This window comes from Ovis canadensis, chromosome 11 (assembly GCF_042477335.2).
Source record: "Ovis canadensis isolate MfBH-ARS-UI-01 breed Bighorn chromosome 11, ARS-UI_OviCan_v2, whole genome shotgun sequence".
NCBI lineage: Eukaryota > Metazoa > Chordata > Mammalia > Artiodactyla > Bovidae > Ovis > Ovis canadensis.
The window spans coordinates 22,287,631-22,313,438 of NC_091255.1; the positions used below are offsets into that span (position 1 = coordinate 22,287,631).

Consider the following 25,808-nt stretch of genomic DNA (forward strand, 5'->3'; position numbering starts at 1 on the left):
GTTCTTCGCTTTCTGCCATAAGTGTGGTGTCACCTGCATATCTGAGGTTATTGATATTTCTCCTGGCAATCTTGATTCCAGCTTGTGCTTCTTGCAGCCCAGCGTTTCTCATGATACTCTGTATATGTTAAATAAGCAGGGTGACAATATACAGCCTTGATGTGCTTCTTTCCCTATTTGGAACCAGTCTGTTGTTCCATGTCCAGTTCTAACTGTTGCATCCTGACCTGCACACAGATTTCTCAGGAGTCAGGTCAGGTGGTCTGGTATTCCCATCTCTTTAAGAATTTTCCACAGTTTGTTGTGATAAACAGTCAAAGGCTTTGGCATAGTCAATAAAGCAGTAGTAGACGTTTTCTGAACTCTCTTGCTTTTTCAATGATCCAACAGAAGTTGGCAATTTGATATCTGGTTCCTCTCCCTTTTCTAAATCTAGCTTGAACATCTGGAAGTTCACGGTTCACGTACTGTTGAAGCCTGACTTGGAGAATTTTGAGCATTACTTTGCAAGCGTGTGAGATGAGTGCAATTGTGCAGTAGTTTGAGCATTCTTTGGTGTTGGAATGAAAACTGACCTTTCCCAGTCCTGTGGTCACTGCTGAGTTTTCCAAATTTGTTGGCATATTGAGTGCAGCACTTTCACAGCATCATCTTTTAGGATTTCAAATAGCTCAACTGGAATTCCATCACGTCCACTAGCTTTGTTCACAGTGATGCTTCCTAAGGCCCACTTGTACAAAACTAGCAATTGAGAAAAATCTGCCCAAGTTAATAGTCTGTAGCACTATATAATCATAATCCTTTACCCTTGGCAGAGACTTGCATGCTAACTGGACTGAAGGGCCATAAAGCCTCAGGAGAGAGAGGCTGTAGAACTGTACCAATGGTGTATCAAGCAACAGGGACATTCTGCCTTACCAGGATAAAGTGTGTGTCAGTTTTCTAGCAAAGTCATCTTGAATGGAAAGAGACAGGGAAGAACATGGTTGCATGACAGAAAACGAAGTAGGAAAGGGAGAAGCTGACCATATTCTGGTAGCTACAACACTGTGACAGGTAAGGTCTGAGCTATGTTACTGATGAAGTAAAAAGATATTTAACAGGCCAAAGAATTTAAAACCCTAGGGAACTTGAATAACCAGCCACATAAAAGGACTCTCATGTGGAGAAAAGGGAATGCTCTTGCACTGTTGGTGGGAATATAAATTGATACAGCCACTACGGAAGACAGTATGGAAATTCCTTTAAAAAAACTAGGAATGAAACCACCATATGACACAGCAATCCCACTCCTAGGCATATACCCTGAGAAAACCGAAATTGAAAAAGACCTACGTATGCCATTGTTCATTGCAACACTATTTACAATAGCTACAATATGGAAGTAACCTAGATATCCATCAACAGAAGAATGGATAAAGAAGTTGTGGTACATATACATATACAGAATGGAATATTCAGTTCAGTCACTCAATTGTGTCCGACTCTGCAACCCCAGGGATTGCAGCATGCCAGGCTTCCCTGTCCATCATCAACTCCCAGAGTTTACTCAAACTCATGTCCATCGAGTCAGTGATGCCATCCAACCATCTCGTCCTTTGTCGTCCCCTTCTCCTCCTGCCTTCAATCCTTCCCAGCATCAGGGTCTTTTCAAATGAGCCAGTTCTCTGTATCAGGTGGCCAAAGTATTGGAGTTTTAGTTTCAACATCAGTACTTCCAGTGAATATTCAGGACTGATTTCCTTTAGGATGGACAGGCTGGATCTCCTTGCAGTTCAAGGGACTCTCAAGAGTCTTCTCCAACACCACAGTTCAAAAGCATCAATTCTTTGGTGCTCAGCTTTCTTTATAGTCCAATTCTCACATCCATACATGACTACTGGAAAAACCATAGCTCTGACTAGATGGACCTTTGTTGGCAAAATAATGTCTCTGCTTTTTAAAATGCTATCTAGGTTGGTCATAACTTTCCTTCCAAGGAGTAAGCGTCTTTTAATTTCATGGCTGCAGTCACCATCTGCAGTGATTTTGGAGCCCAAAAAAATAAAGTCAACCACTGTTTCCCCATTTATTTGCCATGAAGCGATAGGACCAGATGCCATGATCTTAGTTTTCTGAATGTTGAGCTTTTAGCCAACCTTTTCACTCTCCTCTTTCACTTTCATCAAGAGGCTCTTTAGTTCTTCTTCACTTTCTGCCATAAGGGTGGTGTCATCTGTATATCTGAGGTTACTGATATTTTTCCCAGCAATCTGGATTCCAGCTTGTGCTTCATCCAGTCCAGCATTTCTCATGATGTACTCTGCATAAGTTAAACAAGCAGGGTGACAATATACAGCCTTAACGTACTACTTTCTCTATTTGGAACCAGTCTTTTGTTCCATGTCCAGTTCTGAATAATGGACTATTACTTGGCCATTAAAAAGGGACACATTTGAGTCAGTTCTAATGAGGTGGATGAACCTAGAGCCTATCATACAGAGAGAAGTCAGAAAGAGAAAGATAAATATCATATATTAATGCATATACAGAATCTAGAAAAAAATGGTACTGAAGAATTTATTTGCAGGGCAGCAATGGAGAAACAGACATAGGGAACAGACTTATGGACACAGGGAGAGGGGAGGAGAGGGTGAGATGTACGGAGAGAGTATCATGGAAATTTATATTACCATATGTAAAATAGATAGCCAATGGGAATTTGCTGTATGGCGGGTGGGGGGAAGGAATCTCGTTGTTACGGCTCCTACTACAAAAAGCCATCAACAAATTTAGAAACAGTGAAATAGACAGATGAGTAGGTTTATTCTTGGTAGACAGCTTGTGTTGCCTCTTGTCCATTTCCCTCCCACAACACCCCAAAAAAAAGTGGGTAGGAAGGGGAATTCAATCTCAAGACTTTACTTTGCAATGTGGTTCCAAATGCCTCTCCACAGCATATACAACACCTTCCTTCACACTTGAAGGGAAAAATCCAGCTCACCACATTTGGGTGTTGTTACTTTTAGTATAAGCTTTAGGTCTTCTATAAGAAGAATCACTCTGGATTCAAATCACACGCATGTCAATGAATGTTTTTTCCATTGTATAATCATTTAAAAATCACCTACGAATTAAAACTTGACATGATACACTGAGAATTTAGGATCATTTTTCACCAGTCCCCTGTTCTTGTGGTTGACTTCAAATGTTTGGTACAGGTGATTATAAGACGATATATTCCATGAAAAAAACATTCATGCTGGAATTATAAAATCACATTTGTGATACAGTTCTTTTAAAGTTTGTTTTTAAGTTTTGTCCTTAGGAGCTACTTTCTTCTTGTTCTGACCAGTGACCTTTTTCCTGTGACAATGAAAGGAAAGTTGAATTAGAAATTTTAGATATATGTACTTTCCAAAGCCCTACCAGTTTAATAAACATTTACTGAAACCTCCACGATCAAGTATATGAGACATCAGGAACACAAAGCTGTGTCTCTGATGTTTCTGCTGTTTCTAAAGGGCTGTGTCTCTGCCCTTTAGAAAAACACATCCACCTAAGTGAGAGAGAAACACCACAATAAACTACATCACAACATGGCATAAAAGATTCTGACCTAATAAAGAGTTCACATTGATTAACTGCTAGACACTGTTACAAGTGCTTTCTATGTATCAACTCAGATCTTCTAACTTATGAAAAAGATTCTATTAGTATCCTCGTTATACAGATGTGGAAAATGAGGTGGAGTGGTTGAGTAATTGCAGATCATCACACACTGATAATATTAGATATGAACTCTGATATTCTGATTTTAGAGTTTGGTGAATGGTGAATGCCATCAACTAACTCTCAACCCAAGAAAAAAACTTTTGAGAAAATAATCAACATTTGCATACTGCAGCAGAGTAATGCCAATCAACTCACTTGATCCTTAACTAACAGCGGCAGAGTTATTATTTATGTAACTATTTCCATTCTATACAGGGGGAAAGATGTGAAGTGATTTGTTCAAAATCACACAGGAAGAGGTGATATTAGAGCCAGTTCTTCTTGCTCCATATCCAGTCTCCTCCACCCTCTACTACACCAGGGTGAGTCTATAGTGCCTGATGTGAGGTCCACTAGGCAACAGGATTTAGGTTTATTACTCAGTTGGGAAGCAGGGTCTGAAGATATGGACTTAACAGTAATCAGCATAGAGCTGAGGCCACAGGTGTGGGTAGGATCATCATAACAACATCTACAGTGGAAAGGTAAGCTGGTGTCAGATCAGCTCTTCTGTGTATGTTAAGAAGTATGGTTTTTAAATGTGAAGAAAATAGACAACCAAAGCATCTTAAGCAGGGGCTAGGGACAGGTTTATATCAAGTGTCCTCAAAGTCTTAGTGCAGCCATAAGTTTTAATAACTTCAGGGCATAAAGGCTACGGATTTGTAAAAATCAACAATTAAAATATAATTTAAAATATCAGTATTTATTATTACAGTTCAACAGAGCCACGATTTTATGCTCTAGTTGATTTTCTGTCTTTGTAAAAACTTTCCTCAGCTGCTAGTCAGTACCTAAAAGGATTACACTTTCAATCAGCTTTACGATCACCCAAGAATGAGGTTCTGATGTACATGCAACAATTCAGAAACAGCTCCTCGCAAGAAAAAGTCTAGTGAGACAGATAAGGTGACAAAGCAGGGCAACCTCCTGTGCCAATGCACTGGTCTACTAATCCTCTAATAATCCACCCAGCAACTGTTGCCACAAAGAAAAATTAAAAATGCATTAAGAAGGCACAACACTGATTAGGTATGAATTAATCTTTCCAGCGATGTATTTTCGTAAGGTTGTAACATTTATTCCTCCCGTTATTAAAGCTTAAAACCACTAAACCCTTGGGACACTCTGTACACGCCATGTACTGGGCTTGAACATGACTTCCCACAATTAATACAAAATGTCAGGCTGACTTTCTCTCAGAAGGTAAGTGCAGGCCAGTTTTCTCACCTGAGTTCACCTTGTTCCTTCTACATGCCTAAATTTTACCTATCCCTGAAGATAATTCTACTTCTGTAAAACTTTTTGTAAACGACACCAATTCATAATGATTTTTCCCTTCTCTAGGTTCTATTTTACTTAAAAATTATTTTCTAATTATTTTTTCATGTATACTAATCTCCTTTCCCTAACTTCAGGAAAGGGGTCTCATTTTACACCCTTTTTACAACTTACTACATATTATATACGTAGTACATATTAATACAGATATATGCAGTAAGGCTAAAGATGGACAGTAAGTACTTGGTAAATGCCCACCTTTTATATATGCTATATATTAACTGGTACTGACAGAATTCAAAGTGTCATTTTTCTTAAATAGTGGAAAGAATAGTACTATGCAGAATATTTTAGTCTGCCCCTATGAGATCACGGTTTCCTAGTAGTGATAGGCAAAAAAGGTAGTCCTGTGTACAGTCTAAAAAAACAGAAAAAGAAAAAACTGTACTTTTTGTATATAATTTTATATGAATATGTAAATGTTTATAATTTACATATAAATAAATTTATAATTTACTCAAATTATACTTTTCAGAGATGTTTCAACATGCTTCAGTGTAAATCCTACTGAAATCCTCTCCAGAATACGAAGCTTCAAAGAATACTCCGTTGACGTGAGCTGACAGTCCTAACAAGTGGCTGCAGTAGTGTGTCCAGATGCAGGCTGCGTGGAGATGGTGCATACGTGTGTCCTAAGTCACTGCGTCTGACTCTTTGTGACCCCACGGACTGTAGCTCGCCAGGCTCCTCTGTCCACGGGACTCTCCAGGTAAGCATACTAGAGTGGGTTGCCATGGGCTTCTGCAGGGGATCTTCCAGACCCAGGGACTGAAGCTGTGTCTCTTTAGTCTCCTGCACTGGCAGGTGGGTTATTTACCACTAGTGCTACCTGGGAAGTCCATGTGGAGATAGTGGACAGTGCAATTCTAACTCACAGTGAATTGAAATCATATTTCCAAAGATAGAAAAGAAAATCACTAATATATTAAGACAAATTCCAAGATTGAATTAACCAAGTTTCCAAATCATTAGCAACCTAAGATATATCACTTTTATTATTCTATAATGTAATAAAATTACATTCTATAACGGACTGTTGTTAATGTTTAGTCGCTCAGTTGTGTCCAACTCTTTGTGACCCCGTGGACTCTAGCCCCCCAGGCTCCTCTGTCCACGGAATCTTCCAGGTAAGAATACTGGAGTGGGTTGCCATTTCCTTCTCCATAACGGACTGTAGACCTATCAAATTTTATTTCTAAAAACCTATCCTAAGGAAAAATAATGCCCATGTTATATGAATACGACAGAGTCACACTAACTTTTACCGTATACTTACCGTTTATCCTTAGCTTTTTCTAAAAAATATTTCGGAGTTGTACTAATGCTCTCCCTTTCCAACGGCTTCTTAATCATCTTTTTCTTTTGTTTACTGGAAGTTACAAAGAGAAGAAAGAACTGAATTAAGTGCAACTTAATTTAGAAAGCTAAAACTAAAACTAGTTTTGGTTCTTGGTCACAAAATTTGTTTATCTACTTCCTGGTTTACAGTGACAACACTGTATCCACTGTAATATATTAGTTTACCTAATAGTATCTAGAGTGGTAATCCAAAGAGATGAAATTGAACCAATTTTTAAAAAGGCACTGATTATGATTAAAATACGTGTCACTCTCATAGCCTGCCAATAAGTGCTAGAGTCTGATTCGGGCCAATTAACTACTTTTTACTAGCTTTATGAATTAAAATGAGGCATATTTCACTCACATTTAATAATCTTTTAAAAATCTGAGTACTTAAAATTTCAAGGATGAAAAACTGACAGGGAAAGAACACACAGTATTCACAAATATTTAAGAGGAAAGTTTTTACTTTAAAATGTTCTAAAATAGTAATGTTGATAGAACTATAATGTACGAGTGTGAAAGTAAGAATGTACATGCAAAGAGAGAAAAACTCCCAAGGAAATTCAAGACTGTACCTTAGTAGTTTCTGGAAACCTTTTATGTACTCTGGGACAGGACATCCAGCCTGCTGGATAACATTGGCAACGCTGAAAAAGGTACCGGTAAACATAAATTCGTATCTTGTCAAACTGTTGCTTATGTACTTAAACCCTATGCACAACAGAAGAGGAACTGAGACTACACAAACAAGAAACTAATCCAGTAAAGTGTTCTGATAAATTATTGCCAATTATTGCCAGAAGCAATCATATCGGACTACTGAGAGAACAGTCTGCTGGACTGCAATCAAGGTACTGATGAATAATTTTAGCTAGCAACCGCTTCTACTCAACATGTATCAAGCCCTAACCAGCACAGTCCAGTGTTGGATGAAACAGTGAAGTCAGAGTCACACTTAAATTTATTAAATCACAGCGCTTGGCTGGCTTGAGCTTCTCATGTACAGTCACTTATTCAATGTACAGTCACTTACAAGCTTTTGTAGTAAGTATCATCATTATCCCCATTTCCCAGATGGAAAAGAAAACTGAGGTGCACACACTGATACGGGGGGTCATCACAGTCACATGCTTAGAGCTGCTGAGAACTCAGGTGCATCAAGGCTGCTGGAATATAGTCCCCTACATATCACACGAGAATGTCTGCTCATGACAAAACCAAGGTGGACAGAGCCAAGGCTCAGAAGGCACAAATCAAAATCTGTGCCACAACTGAGAAACAGGTCAATGTACAAACCACCTCCATCCACAGCTTGATTTCGTTTGTTAGAAATAGGAACTGCTGTCAGTTATCATCAGCCTAACATTTCTGTAGGCAGCCCAAGTGTAGGAAATACAACTCAGCTTTTACATTAACATCTATGATGATGGGCTAAATTAAGATGAGATTCTAAAAATGTTATCTATCATAGGTTACCCAGGCCTCAAGGGGCTACAACTGAATAATATCGGAGTGTGTAACTAAAACAGTTTTCCCTCTGTGACAAGTGACCTGGGACTAAAGATAAACTCCATCTGCTCTAAGAGTAATGGGAAGAATGCACCATGCTAAGAGATCATTTTGACTAGGCTGTAACATAAGAGATTCAGGGATTAACTTTAACTATTCACTAATCCAGAAACCTTAATATTACCTTGTGATTAATATTAAGTGATGTTATTGGGAGAATTCTGTGAGTCTGAAACTTAAACGAATATTCTCTTGTGAATACTTCCAAAATCTAACAATGGAAGGACAAAAATGAAGTCTTTTGATCATTTTTCTTTCATGGCTAACATTTGGTTGACTAATACCATAACAGAATTGGGACACAGCCGTTTTGTAATTATCCATTAACTGTGTATAAGAATAAAGAACTAAACTTTGCCAACTTAACAGTAAGCTATTTCTCCTAATTTACCTTCTTAATAATGGTTTATCATCTTCAGTGAAAAATGTAACAGCTTTTCCTTTATGCCCAGCTCTTCCAGTTCGACCTAAGAGAAATCAGATCATTAAAAAACAAACAAAAAAACAAACTCATTTTTGAGGGGAATGGGACCTTCAAGATTCACATATACAAGTCACTGGATTTTCACAGGACTGAAAAAAATGAACATGCTGAAGGGACTCTGGTAGACATGCTCAGACAGATGAGCGAGGGGGAGGGGCACATGACTCACCTATCCTGTGAATATATTCCACTGAGCTGGTTGGAAAGTCATAGTTGATAACCAAGTTCACACCTTTAAAATCGATCCCTCTGGCTAGTAAGGCTGTACAAATAAGAACCCAGATTTTTCCTGCTCTGAAGCTGTGGACTGTGTTATCTCTCTGGGTAACAGAACATACAACAGATGTTTTAGTACCACTCTGGGAGTGGAAAACAAGTGCTTCATAAATGCCAGTACTTGGTTCTTTGTTGTTTTGAAAGTTTACATTTGACTTTACCTGTTGCTGTGTTCTGTCTGCATGAATAACATCCACGTTAATACCTTCATATATGAGCTCATGAAAAAGCTCTTTAGCCCTTTCAATGGACTGAACAAAAACAAGAACAGGTGGATTGAAACCCTAAAAGAAAGCACACATAACCCGTAACTAAGAATATATCTGCATCATTTCATAAGATTTTAATTCATTTCAATTTAGAAATTGCCAAATTTCTCAGACCTGTGGTCTCAGTCTGCCTCCATCTTCCTCAGCACCCATTCTCTACAATGGGCTTTTCCTAAGTAACTTGAACAGTACTCTCCATTTTGCCCATTCCAAAAATCGTCTCATTAATCCCCCTTCACCTTTCTACAGCAATGGATGTCCACTCCTTGAAATAAACATCGTTTGCTTCTGTGCCTCAGAACATTTTTGTTCCTTCTTAAAATATAATAATTGTCACTTTAATCCATTATTTATCCTAACTGTGGGTATTCCCCAAAGCTTAGTTCCTGGTTCTCCGCTCTCTCAAAATTATCTTACCAAGTTAGACAAAATTTAAGTTATAACTACCAGCTCTAAGCAAATGATTTTCACATTTTGTATTATCAAACCCTGCTTCTCTCTCAAACCAGCTTTCTATATTTTCAACTGTCAGCATTAGGATTTGACCTTGTTATTATGGTCCATACATCCTTTCAGAATCTAATGAAAGATACGAAGCTCTCTAATAGGCAACCAAACATTCACACAATTACAGAAGGTTCACAAAACTGAAGTTCATACATGGCTAAAAATCCCTGGAGTATAATCCTACGTAAATATCTGTGAAAACCTTCCATTTCCTATTGCCAAGTGACATCATTATTAGCAAAACTAACAAATAGAGCACAATGTGCCAAGCACTATTCTAAGTACTATGTTTGTATTAATTTAGTAACAAGACAAAAACCCCACTCTAGTGGGGCCTATTCATGTAAGGCCCCAGTTTTCCATGAAGCAGCAGAGTGGTGGGGGAGATTTATATATCCATGCATACTCTTGCTTTACTGCACTTTGCAGGTTTTTCATAAATCAAAGGTTTGTGGCAACCCTACGTTCAAGCAAGTCTATCGACACCACTTTCTTTCCCAACACCATTTGCCTACTTCTTGTCTTTGTAGCACATTTTGGTAATTCTTACAATATTTCAAACTTTTTCATAATTATTATATTTGCCACGGTGAGCTGTGATCAGCCCTCTTTGATGTTACTAATATGTCACTAATCACTGAAGGTGATGGTTAGCAAGTTTAGCAGTAAAGTATTTTTAATTAAGGTGTGTGCACTGTTTTTTCAACATAACGCCATTGCACACTTGACTACAGCATAGTGTAAATGCAACTTTCCTATGCACTGGGAAATCCCCAAAATTTCTGTGACTCACTTAATTGTGATATTGGCTTTACTGTGGTGGTCTGGAACTGAACCCCCACTATCTCTGAGGTCTGCTAGTTCACAGATGTAGAAAAAGGAGGCTTTCAGGCCATCAACTAGGTCTTTCCCTAGCCTTCCCTGAGCTGGCGACAGAAAACATAACTTTATTCTAAGAGGTGAGCCTCTCCACTTGGGACGAGTTGCTCCAACGTGCTTCTTACTGACTTGCCACTGGATTACTAAACACGACGCAGGAAACGTGCTCAGCCTCCCGTCAGTAATACAAGGCTTGGTGAGCTTCATCGACGTTTGAAAATGCAGCCCAAATCTACCTTTTTAACAAGTTCCCTCATGGCCAGTAGTTTTCCAGTCTCCGAACCAACAAAGAGAAGCTCTTGTTCTACCGTCTCTACCGCAGAATTCCTGAGGAGAAAAACATATCTTACAGTTTGTGACAGCCAATCTCTGTTTTTCCCCATAAATTCTAAATAAATGAAAAAATTTACACACAACTCCAACAGAATGACTTTTTCCATTATCAATATAAGTACCTAATTATTTATACTTTAAAGACAAAGTTTTTTTAAATTTACTTGTACCTAGAGAATAATTGCTTTACAATGTTGTGTTGGTTTCTGCCATTTAACAACGTGAACCAGTCTTATGTATACATATGTCCCCTCTCTCCCTATCCTACCCCTTGGTTGTCACAGAGCTCCGTGTTATACCAAAGTTTTTAAATTTTAGTTCAAGTACAGCTGATTTACAATGTTGTATTAGTCTCTGGTGATTCAGTTTTATATATATACATACACACACACACACATACTTTTTCAAATTCTTTTCCATTATAGGTAGTTATATGTGGTTTATGTATTTTACCTTTAGAAGTCTGCATCTGCTAATCCCAAACTCCTACTTTACCCCTCCCCCCTAATTTTCCCTGAGGTATTCATAAGTTTATTTTCTACGTCCATGAGTCTGTTTCTGGTTTGTAAATAAGTTCACGTGTATCATTTTTAGATTCTACATATAAGCAATATCATATCTGTCTTTCTCTGACTTGCCTCACTTAGTATGATCATCTCTAGGTCCATCCGTGCTGCTGCAAATGGCATTATTTCATTCTTTTCTAAGAGGCAGACATGACTGAAGCCACTCAGCAGCAGCAGGAGCAGCATTCCACTGTGTATGTACACATCACATCTTTACCCGTTTATATGTCAGTGGACATTTAGGCTGTTTCCACATCTTAGCTGTTATAAATAGCGCTGCTATGAACACTGGGGTGCATGCATCTTTTCAAATTAGTTTCCTCTGGATATATGCCCAGGAATAAGATTGATGTATCATACGGCAACTCTATTTTTAATTTTTTAAGGAATCTCCATACTGTTCTCCATAGTGGCTGCACCAATTTACAGTCCCACCAACAGTGTAGGAGGGTCCCCTTTCCTCTACACCCTCTCTAGCGTTCATTCTTGGTAGCCTTTCTGCCGATGGCCGTTCTGACTGGTGCGAGGCAGTGCCTCATTGCAGTTTTCAGTTGCATTTCTCTAATAATTAGTGATGTTGAGCATCTTCTCATGTGCCCATTGGCCATCTGGATGCCTTCTTCAGAGAAATGTCTATTTAAGTCTTTAAATGTTCTGTTCTGATTATAAAAATGTTATTTCACTTAAAAAAAAAGACATAAACAATAAGTTGCCCACAATTCTACCCTTTTAGGATAAATTTTGATATTTTGTTGTGTTCTAGTCATATATTTTCATGTTTCCAATTACTTTCAAAATCTTTCTAAAAATAAAATTATTGGGTAAAATGAGAACATTTTAAAGGTTGCTTCATATGGCTAAATTTTTTTCATAATGATAGCAAAGGTTTATTTATAGACAGTTGGGAGTGAGGTATCTTAAGGCTTTATTAACACTCTATAAGCCACTGTAATATACTATACTACGTATAAATACTTTTTCCACTCTGTTATCTCCCTTCATATTCATGGTGAATCTGTTCTATTTTTCTTTTTATACACAGGAGTTTTAAGTTGGAAGTAGATAGGATATTCTTTATTATTTCATTTGGCTTTTTACTTAACATGGTATTACAAGCACTTTCTCAAACAGCTACAGTCTTCACTTTTACTACTTCATTTCCATTCTCCTGGCAACAATACTGGAGTACGCAGTCATTCCCTTCTCCAGGGAACCTTCCCAACCTAGCAATTGAACACAGGTCTCCTGCACTGCAGGCAGATTGTTTAATGTCTGAGCCACCAGGGAAGCTCCATACTATTTCATGGGTTGCACTACAGTATATTAAGGGGCAGTATTATAATTTCATAAAACTTTTTTCCTATCATTTAGCATAAATGCACCCCAAAATATTTTTAAAAAGGAATTATAATCAAGTGGCTCAGTAACATCAGCTTCCTTCTCTCAGCCCTACTGAGTTAAGCCATCAAAGAGATTAAATCCTCTGGGTGGCCACAGAGCTCATGGTCATACTTATGGAAGGGAAAAATCAACTAAATGCATGATGACAGCAATATCTACATGACAATATGAGAATGTCCCCTTAGATTATTCTAACACAGAATATCCTTAATCAATCTTGACTTTAAAGAATATGTTTCTTTCAGTAAAACTCTTTTTATTAATCTTAGGCCACACAACCTGTCTCTTTTAGTCTAAAATAATGACTTTTTTTTTTTTTAAATCAGTAGGATAACGTGGAAGAATTACCTTGCTCCAATGGATACAGTAATGACATTGTCCAAGTTCAGTTTGCACCACTGTTCAACATCATAGGCAAAAGTTGCACTGAACATAGCTCTCTTCACCTTGTGGGATGTACAGGCCAAGAAAATGGAAGCCAGCTGGTCTCTGAACCCAGTTTTGCCATCCTCAAACAGTTTATCTGATTCATCTACTACCAGCCATTCAACACTAAGAAACAACAACAAAAAACATTTGTGGTTTATTGAACTGAAAGATCCAGGACATGTCACTAAACTACTTCTTCAAACCACAATGATGCGTCTCAGATCTACATACTGTACCAGAAAAAGGTACAAGAAAAATATGCAATAAAAAGGCAAAACAAGATCAACATAAATTAATGTACCTATTCCATTAGACCCAAAGGATATGAAGTTCCACTGGCAATGTCAGAACCTCAGATAAACGTTAGAAACTCCATCACCACTGCTGAAAAGATGTGAAAATTTCTAGGGAAACTCTGTACTAATTGCTTATCAGAATCTGTTAACTTTATTTCAGACCAGATAGTTACTTTTTTCTCAGCACCAACATTGACTGAAAGCTGGCAGATAGCAAGCTCCAAAGGGCAATAATACGAGTATTATATTATAGTTGAGGACAAAATATAATCAACTTAATGAAAAACAAACATAAAAGACATTATTAATGTACCTTGTTAAGTCTATTCCTGGAGGATCTTGTTTTAATAAATAGATTAGTCGATTTGGAGTAGTCACAAGGATATCTGTAAGGAAAAACAAATGGTACAAACTGCGAAACATTCATCCCTCTTGAACTAGGGGATTAAGCCCCCTGCATTTCAGTTAATAACCTCAAGTGCAGAGAAGTGCTGATATGCACTATACCAATAACACAACAAACTAATGTACATATTTTTTAAATCCATCATAGCACAAACTACTAAATCCTTACTCTCCTTTTATTTGACCTGCCTGGATCACAATGAACTGTGGAAAATTCTGAAAGAGATGGGAATACCAGACCACCTGACCTGCTTCTTGAGAAACTGGTATGCAGTTAGAACTGGACATGGAACAACAGACTGGTTCCAAATAGGAAAAGGAGTACATCAAGGCTGTATATTGTTACCTTGCTTATTCAATTTATATGCAGAGTACATCATGAGAAACACTGGGCTGGAAGAAAGCACAAGCTGGAATCAAGATTGCTGGGAGAAATATCAATAACCTCAGATATGCAGATGACACCACCCTTATGGCAGAAAGTGAAGAGGAACTAAAAAGCCTCTTGATGAGAGTGAAAGAGGAGAGTGAAAAAGTTGGCTTAAAACTCAACATTCAAAAAACTAAGATCATGGCATCCAGTCCCATCACTTTATGGGACATAGATGGGGAAACAGTGGAAACAGTATCAGACTTTATTTTTTTGGGCTCCAAAATCACTGCAGTTGGTGATTGCAGCCATGAAATTAAAAGACACTTACTCCTTGGAAGGAAAGTTATGACCAACCTAGATAGCATATTCAAAAGCAGAGACATTCCTTTGCCAACAAAGGTCCGTCTAGTCAAGGCTATGGTTTTTCCAGTGGTCATGTATGGATGTGAGAGTTGGACTGTGAAGAAAGCTGAATGCTGAAGAATTGATGCTTTTGAACTGTGGTGTTGGAGAAGACTCTTGAGAGTCCCTTGGACTGCAAGGAGATCCAACCAGTCCATCCTAAAGAAGATCAGTCCTGGGTGTTCATTGCTAGGACTAATGTTGAAGCTGAAACCCCAATACTTTGGCCACCTGATGCAAAGAGCTGACTCATCTGAAAAGACCATGATGCTGGGAAAGATTGATGGCAGGAGGAGAAGGGGACAACAGAGGATGAGATGGTTGGATGGCATCACCGACTCAATAGACATGAGTTTGGGTAAACTCTGGGAGTTGGTGATGGACAGGGAGGCCTGGCGTGCTGTGGTTCATGGGGTCGCAAAGAGTTAAGACACAATTGAGTGAGTGAACTGAACTTGGCCTCTAAGAGGCAAGAATATAATCATCCAACAGTCTGCTTTTCAAACATTCGTTTGTTTTTCAGGAAAATACTTTCCTTAAATGGAACTTTATTCAGAAGTTCAAGATAAAAGCCAAGTAAAAGAGCTTCTCTGGTGGATGTTAAGAATAGGGATGTAAGCCAGTCTGATCTGCAGAATATTTCCATGGCAGGTTAACAACCAATAGAATAAAGCAGGGATTCTGAGTACTACAGACATTTTGGTTCAGACAACCCCTTGTTGCAGGAGGCTGTTCTGCGCACTGCAGGGTGTGCGATAGTACCTCTGGCTTCTATCCCTCTAACAGTAGCTCCCCAGCTGTGACAAAATATCTCCATATATTGCCAAATATCCCTGGGGTGGAGGGTAAGGTGGAGAACCCCTGGTATATATTTATGTAACTACTGGGTGAGAGCAGATTTCTTTCAGCTTTTCTAAAAATCGAACTAACTACACTTTAAGAATTTTTAGGTGGCAATTAGGATATTTGTAATTTCCAAATCCCTTATATTTCAAGCATGAACTGAACTGAATTTACAACTTCCATCCTCTTGAATGCATGCTCAGTTGTGTCAGGCTCTGTGACCCCATGGGGCCTGCCAGGCTCCTTTGTCCATGGAATTTTCCAGACAAGAATCCTGGAGTCAGTTGCCATTTCCTCCTCCAGGATCTTCCCCACCCAGGGATTGAACCCAAGTCTCTTGCACTGGCAGGTGGATCCTTTACAATTGGGGCCACCTAGTCCCTCACCAAATTTCTTAGATGATTTAGGTCCAAATTTCTTGGCTGCAACTGCTGCTTTGTGGATCATGTGTATCCTGAATCCCGTTCCCTCGGAGAGCTTTATTAACTCCCGGTGAATCTAAGACAGAAACGATAAAAACATCAGCTGCTGAAACACCTGGGTAAGATGTACAGTCACTTTAGTATTTATAAAATAAATCTAGGATCAATCCATGAATACCTGAAAGTAAGCTTATGATAATCTGTAGATTAACTTGGAATCTTAGCATTTTGGAACTTCAATGCCAAATAAGATTCAGCAGTTTCTTCAGGTCTAGTAAACCAGTTCCAAGAGATAAAATCAAAACTCTTCAACTCTATTATTTTTAAGAATAAAGTGCCGTTTCAAAACGATTTCATACTTGGCATGTGTTTCCATTAAGCACACAGGGAGAGCTGAATGGATCGCTGTACAGTTTTACTTTCTCAAAAACTGAGATGAGGTTTCCTTTTTTCTAGGTGAGAAAAAGTTTTAAAGAGGAACTATATATATTACAGACCACTTCCCACTTCTGTCTGTGGCTCAGACAGTAAAGAATCTGCCTGCAATGCAGATAACCCAGGTTCGATCCCTGGGTAGGGAAGATCCCCTGGAAAAGGCAATGACAATCCACTCCAGGATTCTTGCCTGAAGAATCCATGGACAGAGGAGCCTGATGGGCTACAGCCCATGGACTTGCAGAGTTGGACTTGACTAAGCAACTAACACACATATGTTATGGTAGCCTTCCAACTACAAGGATCTTAGAGCATATGCCAAAGTATAAATGCAAGATCATGATATTTTAGAAAACTGTACGACTTTATGCAGTAAGATACTAAGAAGTATGCTTTGTACACAATACTTGACCATGACAAAGACACGGGCCTTACTCTTCTGGACCTTTCTTTTACCCTCAAATAAGAAAGATGACTGGCAAACACAAACACATACTCTTCAGAAACTACAGGTTATACCTGGCTGGCAAGTTCTCGTGTTGGTGATATAATCAGGGCTCTGAAGCCTTTATTTGTGGGTTGTTTCAGGTGCATTAAAATAGGAATGCTAAAAGCCAAAGTCTTTCCAGATCCAGTAGGAGCAGAAGCCAGCAGTTCTCGACCCTAAAAACAGAGCACATTAAGTATAAGGAAGAGTACATACATTTTTCAGTGCCAGTCAAATCATGCTACCAGTCATTAAAATAAAATTATACACAGCAACTCCAGACACTCACATTCCCATCATTCTTCTAACTTCTCCCATATCTGCTTTTCTGACATCACCCATCTCTGCTACCACCACCCCAACGGAGTTTCTGAGCATTATCACTAACGTTAATTTGAACTGGGTAAAGAAAGTAGATTACTAAAGTCCAAAGATAATTCGCAACCATATCCAATTTTCAATTGAATTGAAATTTTCAATTTTCCTTTTTCCTAATCCTCTTTATCAAAGTTAAATCAGAAAACCAACTTTTGGTCCTGATATCTGTATTGCTCCATCCTTACAGAAACTTTTAATAAATAACAGAAGGACTAAATGTAAAATAAAAAGTGGTGCTAACACGAGTCACAGTCATATACAGGTGACAATCTTCAAAAAGTCATTGTGCTTTCTAAAGCTTTAAGCTAAGGTCACTACAGAAACAACATTTTAATGAAAATTAAAAGCAAACTTGCTATAATGTCAGTCAAAAACATCCTTCAAATATATTCTTATTTCAGTTCCCAAAGAAAATGAAAAGGATTAATACAGATGAGGAGGGAGGGAACTCATACCCTTTGGCGACTAGAACTGGGAAGGTCGTCTTGGTTATGTGGGGAGAAAAAGTCAGCTCTCACTACTACAAAAAGAAACCTCAGAAAAACTTAATTTCCAAAAATCTAAGTTAACTCATACCTCTGTCAACAGTGCAAAAACAAATCATGGTATACTCATACAAGAGAATACAACTCAGCATATCATATATCAGTAACAAATTGATATATGCAACGTGGAGGAATCTCAAAAAAAGTTCACAGAGTGAAAGAAAGAAACCAAAAATACAAGAATGCATAATGAATGACTCCACTCATAGGGATTCTATAACATATGGCAGTGAGAACCAGGACAGGGCTTCCCTGGTGGCCAGCGGTAAAGAATCCACCTGGAATGTAGGAGACGTGGGTTTGATCCCTAGGTTGAGACGATCCCCTGGAGAAGGAAATGGCAACCCAATCCAGTATTCTTGTCTGAGAAATCCCACGGACAGAGGAGCCTGGTGGGCTACAGTCTATAGGGTTGCAGAGTCAGACACAACTGAGAGATTAAACAACACAAAGAACCAGAAGAGTGCTCACCTCTGGGGTGAGGGTGGGGTGGGGACTGAATGGAAAGGGTATCAAACTGCTGAAATTCACTAAACTGGGCACTTAACATCTATGTATTTTTTCAGTACTCAAATATAGCTCAATAACAAAAGGTACTGGGATATGGGAATTCCCCGGTGGTCCAGTGGTTAGGACTGTGATTTCACTGCTGAGGGTGCGGGTACAATCCCTGGTTGGGGAACTAAGATCCCACAAGCTGCACGGCGTGGCCAAAATCTTTTAAAGTACTGGGATTAGAAACAAAGTTAGGTTATATACAAGAATTCAGTACTTCTGAACTAGTTCTTGGATATTATAAACCAAATCAATGATGGATAAACAGAACAGAGTCTCTATCCTCAGAAGATGAACACTTTTAGTTAAATGGAAAATGTAAGTGCAGTTAGTGCAAATACACGGTATATAAAGTGTAAGATAAATGTTGCAAGAAAAAGAAAACACATGGAGAACTGGGTGTTAGGGGAAAGAGTGTTGGTAAAGGAAAAAGATCACATCAAGCAGTAGTGATCAGGACAAATTTTATGGCGGCACAGGCATTAGAGATAGGAGTTTAGAGCACGGCAAGGATTTCAACAAGGGGCAATAAGGCAGAAGGGAGGATCTCAAAGACAGAGGAAAGAGAATGAACACACACACACACACACACACACACACACGGGAGGATCTCAAAGACAGAGGAAAGAGAATGAACACACACACACACACACACACACACACACACACACTCCGAGGCCTTCACACTCACATGCAGCATAACTGGAATGGCTTGCATTTGGATTGGTGTAGGTATCTGGAAGCCTGCATCTAGAATGTTCTGAAGCAGTCGAGAATTGATTTTATATTCCTGGTCAAGTTGCTGAAATGTAGCAATTGGGTCAGGAAGATCAGTTCCCTGGACATGAATTTTATGTTTATTCCGGAAGAAGTTTAGCTGAAAAGTAAAATAAAGGGATCTGGTAAAATACATTGTCAGATGTTGTAAAGCAATAATAAGTTTTTGGAATAAACGTTAGTAGCATATGAAGCTTACTAGTTAAATTCCAGGCCCTAAAAGAGACATATTAGGTACAATTTCCGCCCTTTCATAGAAGGACGGCCTTCCTAACAATGAAGCCTATCTACCCACACTTTTCACGTCTAGTGTGTCAGTGCCATGAATAGCATTCCCCATATTCACGGGCTACTGCCATGGTCACACTCTCATATAAACTGCTAGAAGACAGGGACTGAATCAATCTATTTGCTTTCTGCGGCACGCAGCACACAAGGGCCAATGCTTTTTAACCATCTACCCTAAAAACTCTACTTATTACGACTGAATGCCGCTAGAAGAGTCAAGCGATGTTGGTTTTTTGTTTTTTTTTTTGTTTTTGGTTTTCCCACTCTCTGATCCAGACAGCCAAATTCTGGATTCAGGATTACTAAATGAGCTGAACACCACTCCATCTACAACACGGCAGGAGTGCAGCAAACCCAACAATGGCATATTTGTTGTCTCAAGTTACAAAACAGGTTTCTTAAGAATTCCAACTCTCAAATCCCTGTCACATGAAATTTTTCAAAACCGGTGAGTTTAACATAAAGGAGAAAGTGGGCCCATTTTATGTTTATCAAAGGGAAATAAGAAATTTAAAAAATTAATTCTAAACACATTATCAAATTTGACCCTGTTTAAGTTTCAAGATACTTTCAAAAATTTTAAACTTTTAAAAATTTCAGCCACAGCACAAAGGCTACTTAAAGTTTTCATTAAAGTAAAATCTAGACTACTATAAATAATCTTCTATCTTAACAAAATCATACTTTGATGAACAAAAAACCCAAGCACAGTGGAAAAGGCACAACGCCAGAAAAACAATTAGGGTGAAGATATTTTTCTCACCTTTTCTTTTCTTAGCTGCTCTAACTTTCCTGAAGTTAGTTTATTTTCTCTTTTAACATTTTTATCTTCAATCTTTGCTTCCACAGATGATATCCACTGTATAGTAGAAACTTCTTCTTCAGAAGTAATTTCTAAAATATATTTTATAAAAAATTAAAAGATTTAAACTGTAACATTCTTAGGTGGCACAAACAGGCCATACCTTCACACTGAAAGAAAAAGTAACAGCTGATACAACTAGATAGTTTTGGTAACTGGCCTAGTTGACTTTCAAGTTTACATGGGAAAATAAATATGCAAAGATAGCTAAAAAAAATTCTAAGAACAGTAATTAGTAAAGACTACTTCTGGAATTTCTTTTAAATTTTTTTCAACTTCACTGAGGCACAACAGACACAATAAACTGCATATATTTCAAGTATGCAATTTGAGGAGTTTTGACATATGTATGTACCTGTTAGACTTCCCTGGTGGCTCTGTGGTAAAGAATCCACCTGCAATGCAGTGGACATGGGTTTGATCCCTGACCTGAGAAGATCCCCTGGCAAAGGAAATGGCAACCCACTCCAGTATTCTCGCCTGGGAAATCCCCTGGACTGAGGAGCTTGGCAGACTACAGGCCATGGGGTTGCAAAAGAGGTGGACACGACTGAGCGACCAAACAACAGCAACAGCACACCTGTTAAACCACCAACACAATTAAGGCCATTTTCATCAGTTCCCAAAATTCCTTGTAGCCCCTTATAATGCATTACTCCATTCCTAGGCAACGACCTGTTTTCTCTCATTGTTGATTAATTAACTTAATTTTTTCCTGGAATCTTATATAAATGGAATCATACAGTATGTACCAAATTTAGTATGGTTTCTTTCACTTAGTAGTTATCCTGAGATTCATCCATTCAATCTATGTTGGAGAATGTAGCGATAATTTTAATCCTTTTATTTATAGGGAGTATCCTATTGTATGGATATACAATCTGTCTATTCTCCACTGTCCAGGGACACTTGGGTCATTTCATATTTTTGGCTATTACAAACAAAGCTGCTACGAACACAAGTATACAAGCCTTTGTGAGAACATAGGTTTTCCTTTCTGTTGGGTAAATTCTAGGAGCAGAACAGGTGGATCACATGGTAAGTGTATGTTTATTATTATTATTTTTTAGTTCTTTTCAATCTCTACCAAAAAAGCCTACTAGAATTTTAATTGGATTTGCACTGATCCTATAGCTCACTTTAGGGAAAACGTACCCAGTTGCTCAATCGATAAACATGGTGTGCCACACTACTCTACTGGGATTTATAACACAGTATTAGTCGCTCAGTCGTGTCCAACTCTTTGTGACCCCATGGACTCTGGTCCCCCAGGCTCCTCTGTCCATGGGACTTTCCAGGCAAGAATACTGGAGTGGGTTGCCATTCCCTTCTCCAGAGGATCTTCCCAACCCAGGGACTGAACCTGGGTCTCCTGTATTGCAGGCAGATTCTTTACTGTCTGAGCCATCAGGGAAGCCCATTTATAACATAAGGCCACGTTAACTGAAACAAGCTTGTACTGGTGTATGAATACAGAATCAGAAGTAAATGAAATAGAACAAACCCCAAAGACCCAAATATATATGGGAAATAAGTTACAATAAAAGCTGTATCTGAATCCAATGGGAAGAAGATGGATTATCAATACATTAAGACAGTCAGCTAGCCATCTGGAAAAAAAATTAAATTAGTTCCTTATTTACTCCTTACACCAAATAAAATCCCAGAGGGCCACAGATTTCAATATAACAAAATGAAACTACAAATAAGAAAGTATGGGAGAATTTTTAAAAATATATTAATTTAATGCTTAGGGCACAAAAGCAAAAACAAATTATAAAGGAAAAGATACATTTAACACATAAAATGGCAAAAATAAATAAGATTGTAAGAGGACAAACTAGAAAACATGTGTAAACACAGTATGCGAGACTAGAGCTAATTTCCCCAAGAAATTAAGAAGAAACAGATGAACAGTATAGAAAAAAGGTGCAATACGACATGAGGAGGCAAATTATAATAACAGAAAAAGAAAACTCTCATACACTGCTGGTGGGCATCACCAACTGGAATGACTTTTTTAAAAAAATTAAAAAATTATGCTCACTTTTATGAGGAGACAGCTGGCATTAACAGACCTGAATCATTACTAATCCACCAGACCTTGAATTCTCCAATTAAAACTCTTTACATCTATCCACACTTGCTAGTAAATGATTACAGGACGTATCTGTGTGTTTCTGGTTGCCCGGTATTTGAATCTTCTCCCTACGCTGGTGTCAGGTCTTTTCAGGATTCATCTTGATGGAAGCCTTTCTATTAAACTTCCTTGTAGCCAGGAAAGTAAAATGACTTTTATTGCAACACTGTCACCAAAACTGGAAACAAAGTAAATGTTCCTAACACAGAAACTTGTCAAATCAAGTATGGAACATCCCTACAATATATAAAGGGACACTATGCTATGGTCCAATGAACAAAGCAGTAGACTTCCTGATGATACCATGTTTCTGGTGGACAATTCCTAAATACCTAAATTTAAAATAAGTTTGTCTGTTAACTGTGAAATCCCATTTGTAAGAATTTATCAAAGAGATATACCCACATATACACACAAAGTAGAATAACATTTGCTGCGACACTGTACAAGCAAAAGTGGAGAAACAAGGTAAAGGCCCACACTTAGGAACTTGTCACATCAATAATGGAATGTATAACGGGATATGAGGCTGCATGAAAATGAGCAACGCAGCACATTTCCTACTCATTCGTCACAAATTCCAAGATACAGTGTTTTTATAAAAGGGGAAGAGGGAAGGGAGGTTCAGGACAGAACAGCAGGTAGAGTATTCATCATTCATGCTTTTTAAGGGAGGTATAAATACACGTCAATAGACTAGCTCTACAAAAATATCTAAGAAACTGATTAACAGAGGTTGCCTCTGGAGAAACAGGGGACTAGAGAAAAAAATGTTGGGAAGAAAATTTACTTTTCACCATTGTATAACTTTTAAAAATCATGTGTAAGTATTTACTTTACCAAAAAGGTAAAATGGCTAGGAAACTTAATAGACGAACAAGGAAAAAGACAAATACCCCTATAGTTGAGTACTGGAAAAAAAAAAAAAATTGTGAAAAATAGCCAATGAATACAAACAAGTCACAAAACTTGAAATGTAAATATCCAGTAAAGCCTATGAAAAGATGTTCAATCTCACCAGTTACCAAGAAAATATAAATAAAGAAGTTTCACTCATTAGATTGGGGAGAAAAAAAAAAGACCAACACTACCATGGCTGTGAAGTGAAATGAAGTGAAGTGAAGTCACTGAGTCGTGTCTGACTCTTTGCGACCCCATGAACTGTAGCCTATCAGGCTCCTCCGTCCATGGGATTTTCCAGGCAAGAGTACTGGAGTGGACTGCCACTTCCTTCTCCAGGGGAATCTTCCCGACCCAGGAATCGAACCCGGGTCTCCCGCATTGCAGGCAGACGCTTTACCGTCTGAGCCACCAGGGAAGCCAGTCACTTTGCAGTTATCTGTTCAAAGGAAGAAGTGTGCGAGCCCTTCAGCCCACTGAATCCACTTTCGGGATGCTAATTACAGAAATAACACCACCTGTATAAAAAGATACATTTACAAGTATCTTTACTGTAACAATATTTGTAATCACAAATACCCTGAAACAACTTGAATGCTATCAAATGACAAACAGCCATATAGTCTGATATGTAACCATACGATTGTACTATTTCTGTAAATGAAAAAAAAAAAAAAGACAAAAACCATAAATCAAGCCCTAACCTGAAGTCATCTTCTTCTTCTTTTTCCTGTTCTGCTCCTTCTTCCTTTCAATTTGGCCTCCTTCTTTTTTCTCTTCATCTCGTAGCTCCTGATGAGTTCTTAATGCCCCACAATCACCTGGGACAGACTTTTTGTTTCCAAAAAAGTCCAATCCCTGTAGCACCTCCGAGGAATCAAAGTCATATTTCCTTTTTCCTATCTAAAACCCAAAACATTTTAAATGAAAGCTGTGGACAGATTCGGCATTGTTATCACTCTAGCCGCATTGACAGTAAGGATGTGGGTACAATGACTCCCAATCTTTTTTGTCTTTCGCCAAATATCTGTTGAGCTGACAAGAGTTTGGGCAAATGGAATCCAAGATGATACCTTTTCTGACTTTATAACAGTAATAATGATAATCATAATAGCAACTAACACTTTTAAACCTAACACTTATGCTTAATCTGCATAACAATAACACCACATAATCAGTCAAATTCTAACCATGTTTAGATATATCAAATTCCTCCTTCCTTCAAAAACTCTAACAAGGTAAATAGCAATATTGCAGATGAGAAAAATCGAGGCATTAACAGGTTAAGTAACTTTACCAAGGTCTCAAAACTGGTAACTAGTAGGCCCAGGATTTGAACTTGAATAATCTGGTTCCAGAGTTCAAACTCTTAACAACTACACTATACCGTCAGAGAAAGAAGAAACACAGGTGTGCCGCACACACAAAAATGTCTCCAGTCCCAATACCAAAGTTGATATTCAAATTTTTCACAACTGGGTCCCAAGTTCTCTCGATTTCTCACTCACTCCTTTCCCTCTGTAAGAGAGCCCATTTCAAATGGTTCTTCTCACTACTTAATACGCCGTGGAGTAGCGGGAATTAAAAAAAAAAAAACCATGCCCACGCAAGCCAAGACAAACCCGGGGCCACCGTGAAATAATCTGTTCTCTCCGTCTGGGGTTGTGGCTGTTTTTCAAATTATTTTCCATCAGTTTCGGAGAAAAGATAATTTTTGAGAGTAAGATTCTAACGGTGCTTTCAATAAACTCAGAAGAGCGGCCAGGAAGGTGGAGTGGAGGTGAAACGTTTCCTTGCTAGACCTAACCAAGTCTACAGAAACACAGGTAAACGATTCATTCAAAAGGCTGCGGAAAGCTGAACGCCAAAGGAGGGAAAATGCCCCACAACCAGGCCACGGGGTTTCCGAGTGCGGGCTCCCCCAGCAGCCGGCAATTTCTCCGGCTCCCGCCCCTTCTCAGTTACTCGCGCTTCTGCCCACAATACCTGGAATCGAGCTGCGTCCGCTGAGAAGCGTCTCAGGTCGAATTTGGCCCCCGCGCCGAGCCGGCGAAACAGATCGTGAGCATCCATCTTTACCCACAAAGCTCCGCGGTCACAGCGCCTGCGCAGAGGACTTCCTCTCCCAGAAGGCCTAGGGCAGGCGGAAGTGGCTCGGGGAGAGGGCGGGGCCTCCTGGCTGTGAGACGTCGGGCAGGTTTACCGAGTTACTGTCTGTCGTTATTTGTTTGATTAAAAAAATATTTATCCAAATCTTATGCCAGGCACTCACTGTTCTATACTTTAGGGATCGTTTGGTAAACAACACTCCACGAATCTCACCTCAGGAAACTTAACATTTTAGTGATAATAGAAGATGTTAACAAACCAGAATAATTCCTGAATCAGAAAAGTGATATGAGACAAGGGTAAAAATGGAAACAGGGAGGTCAGTCAAAGTAGAAATGATGGTGATGGCTTGGACTAGGGTGGTATCTGAGCTGGTGGAATTAAATGGGTAAATTTGAGATATGTTTTAGAGGCAGATCGAAGTGCACCTGATGAATTTC

The 25,808-nt window shown here is 38.7% G+C and overlaps 1 protein-coding gene across 1 annotated transcript; it reads right to left on the reverse strand.

The window, feature by feature from the left end:
• Positions 1 to 2,786: 2,786 nt before the first annotated feature.
• DDX52 (DExD-box helicase 52) lies at positions 2,787 to 25,432 on the reverse strand. The gene is made up of 15 exons (XM_069602780.1): positions 25,246 to 25,432; positions 23,964 to 24,162; positions 20,121 to 20,251; positions 18,984 to 19,169; positions 16,847 to 16,990; positions 15,857 to 15,968; positions 13,761 to 13,833; positions 13,071 to 13,274; positions 10,659 to 10,749; positions 8,929 to 9,051; positions 8,661 to 8,811; positions 8,399 to 8,474; positions 7,014 to 7,085; positions 6,371 to 6,463; positions 2,787 to 3,345 (listed from the first exon to the last, which is right to left on the reverse strand). Exons 1-15 carry the CDS (start codon positions 25,330 to 25,332, stop codon positions 3,291 to 3,293), a joined length of 1,797 nt encoding a protein of 598 aa, XP_069458881.1. The 5' UTR covers positions 25,333 to 25,432; the 3' UTR covers positions 2,787 to 3,290.
• Positions 25,433 to 25,808: the final 376 nt, after the last annotated feature.

Coding starts and splice junctions, on each gene's coding strand:
- DDX52 (XM_069602780.1), bottom strand. CDS start 25,332: ATGGATGCTCACGATCTGTTTCGCCGGCTCGGCGCGGGGGCCAAATTC. Junction 13,275..13,760: donor CCAGGAATAGACTTAACAAG/GTACATTAATAA, acceptor GTTGTTTCTTAG/TGTTGAATGGCTGGTAGTAG. Junction 3,346..6,370: donor GAAAAAGCTAAGGATAAACG/GTAAGTATACGG, acceptor TCATTGTCACAG/GAAAAAGGTCACTGGTCAGA.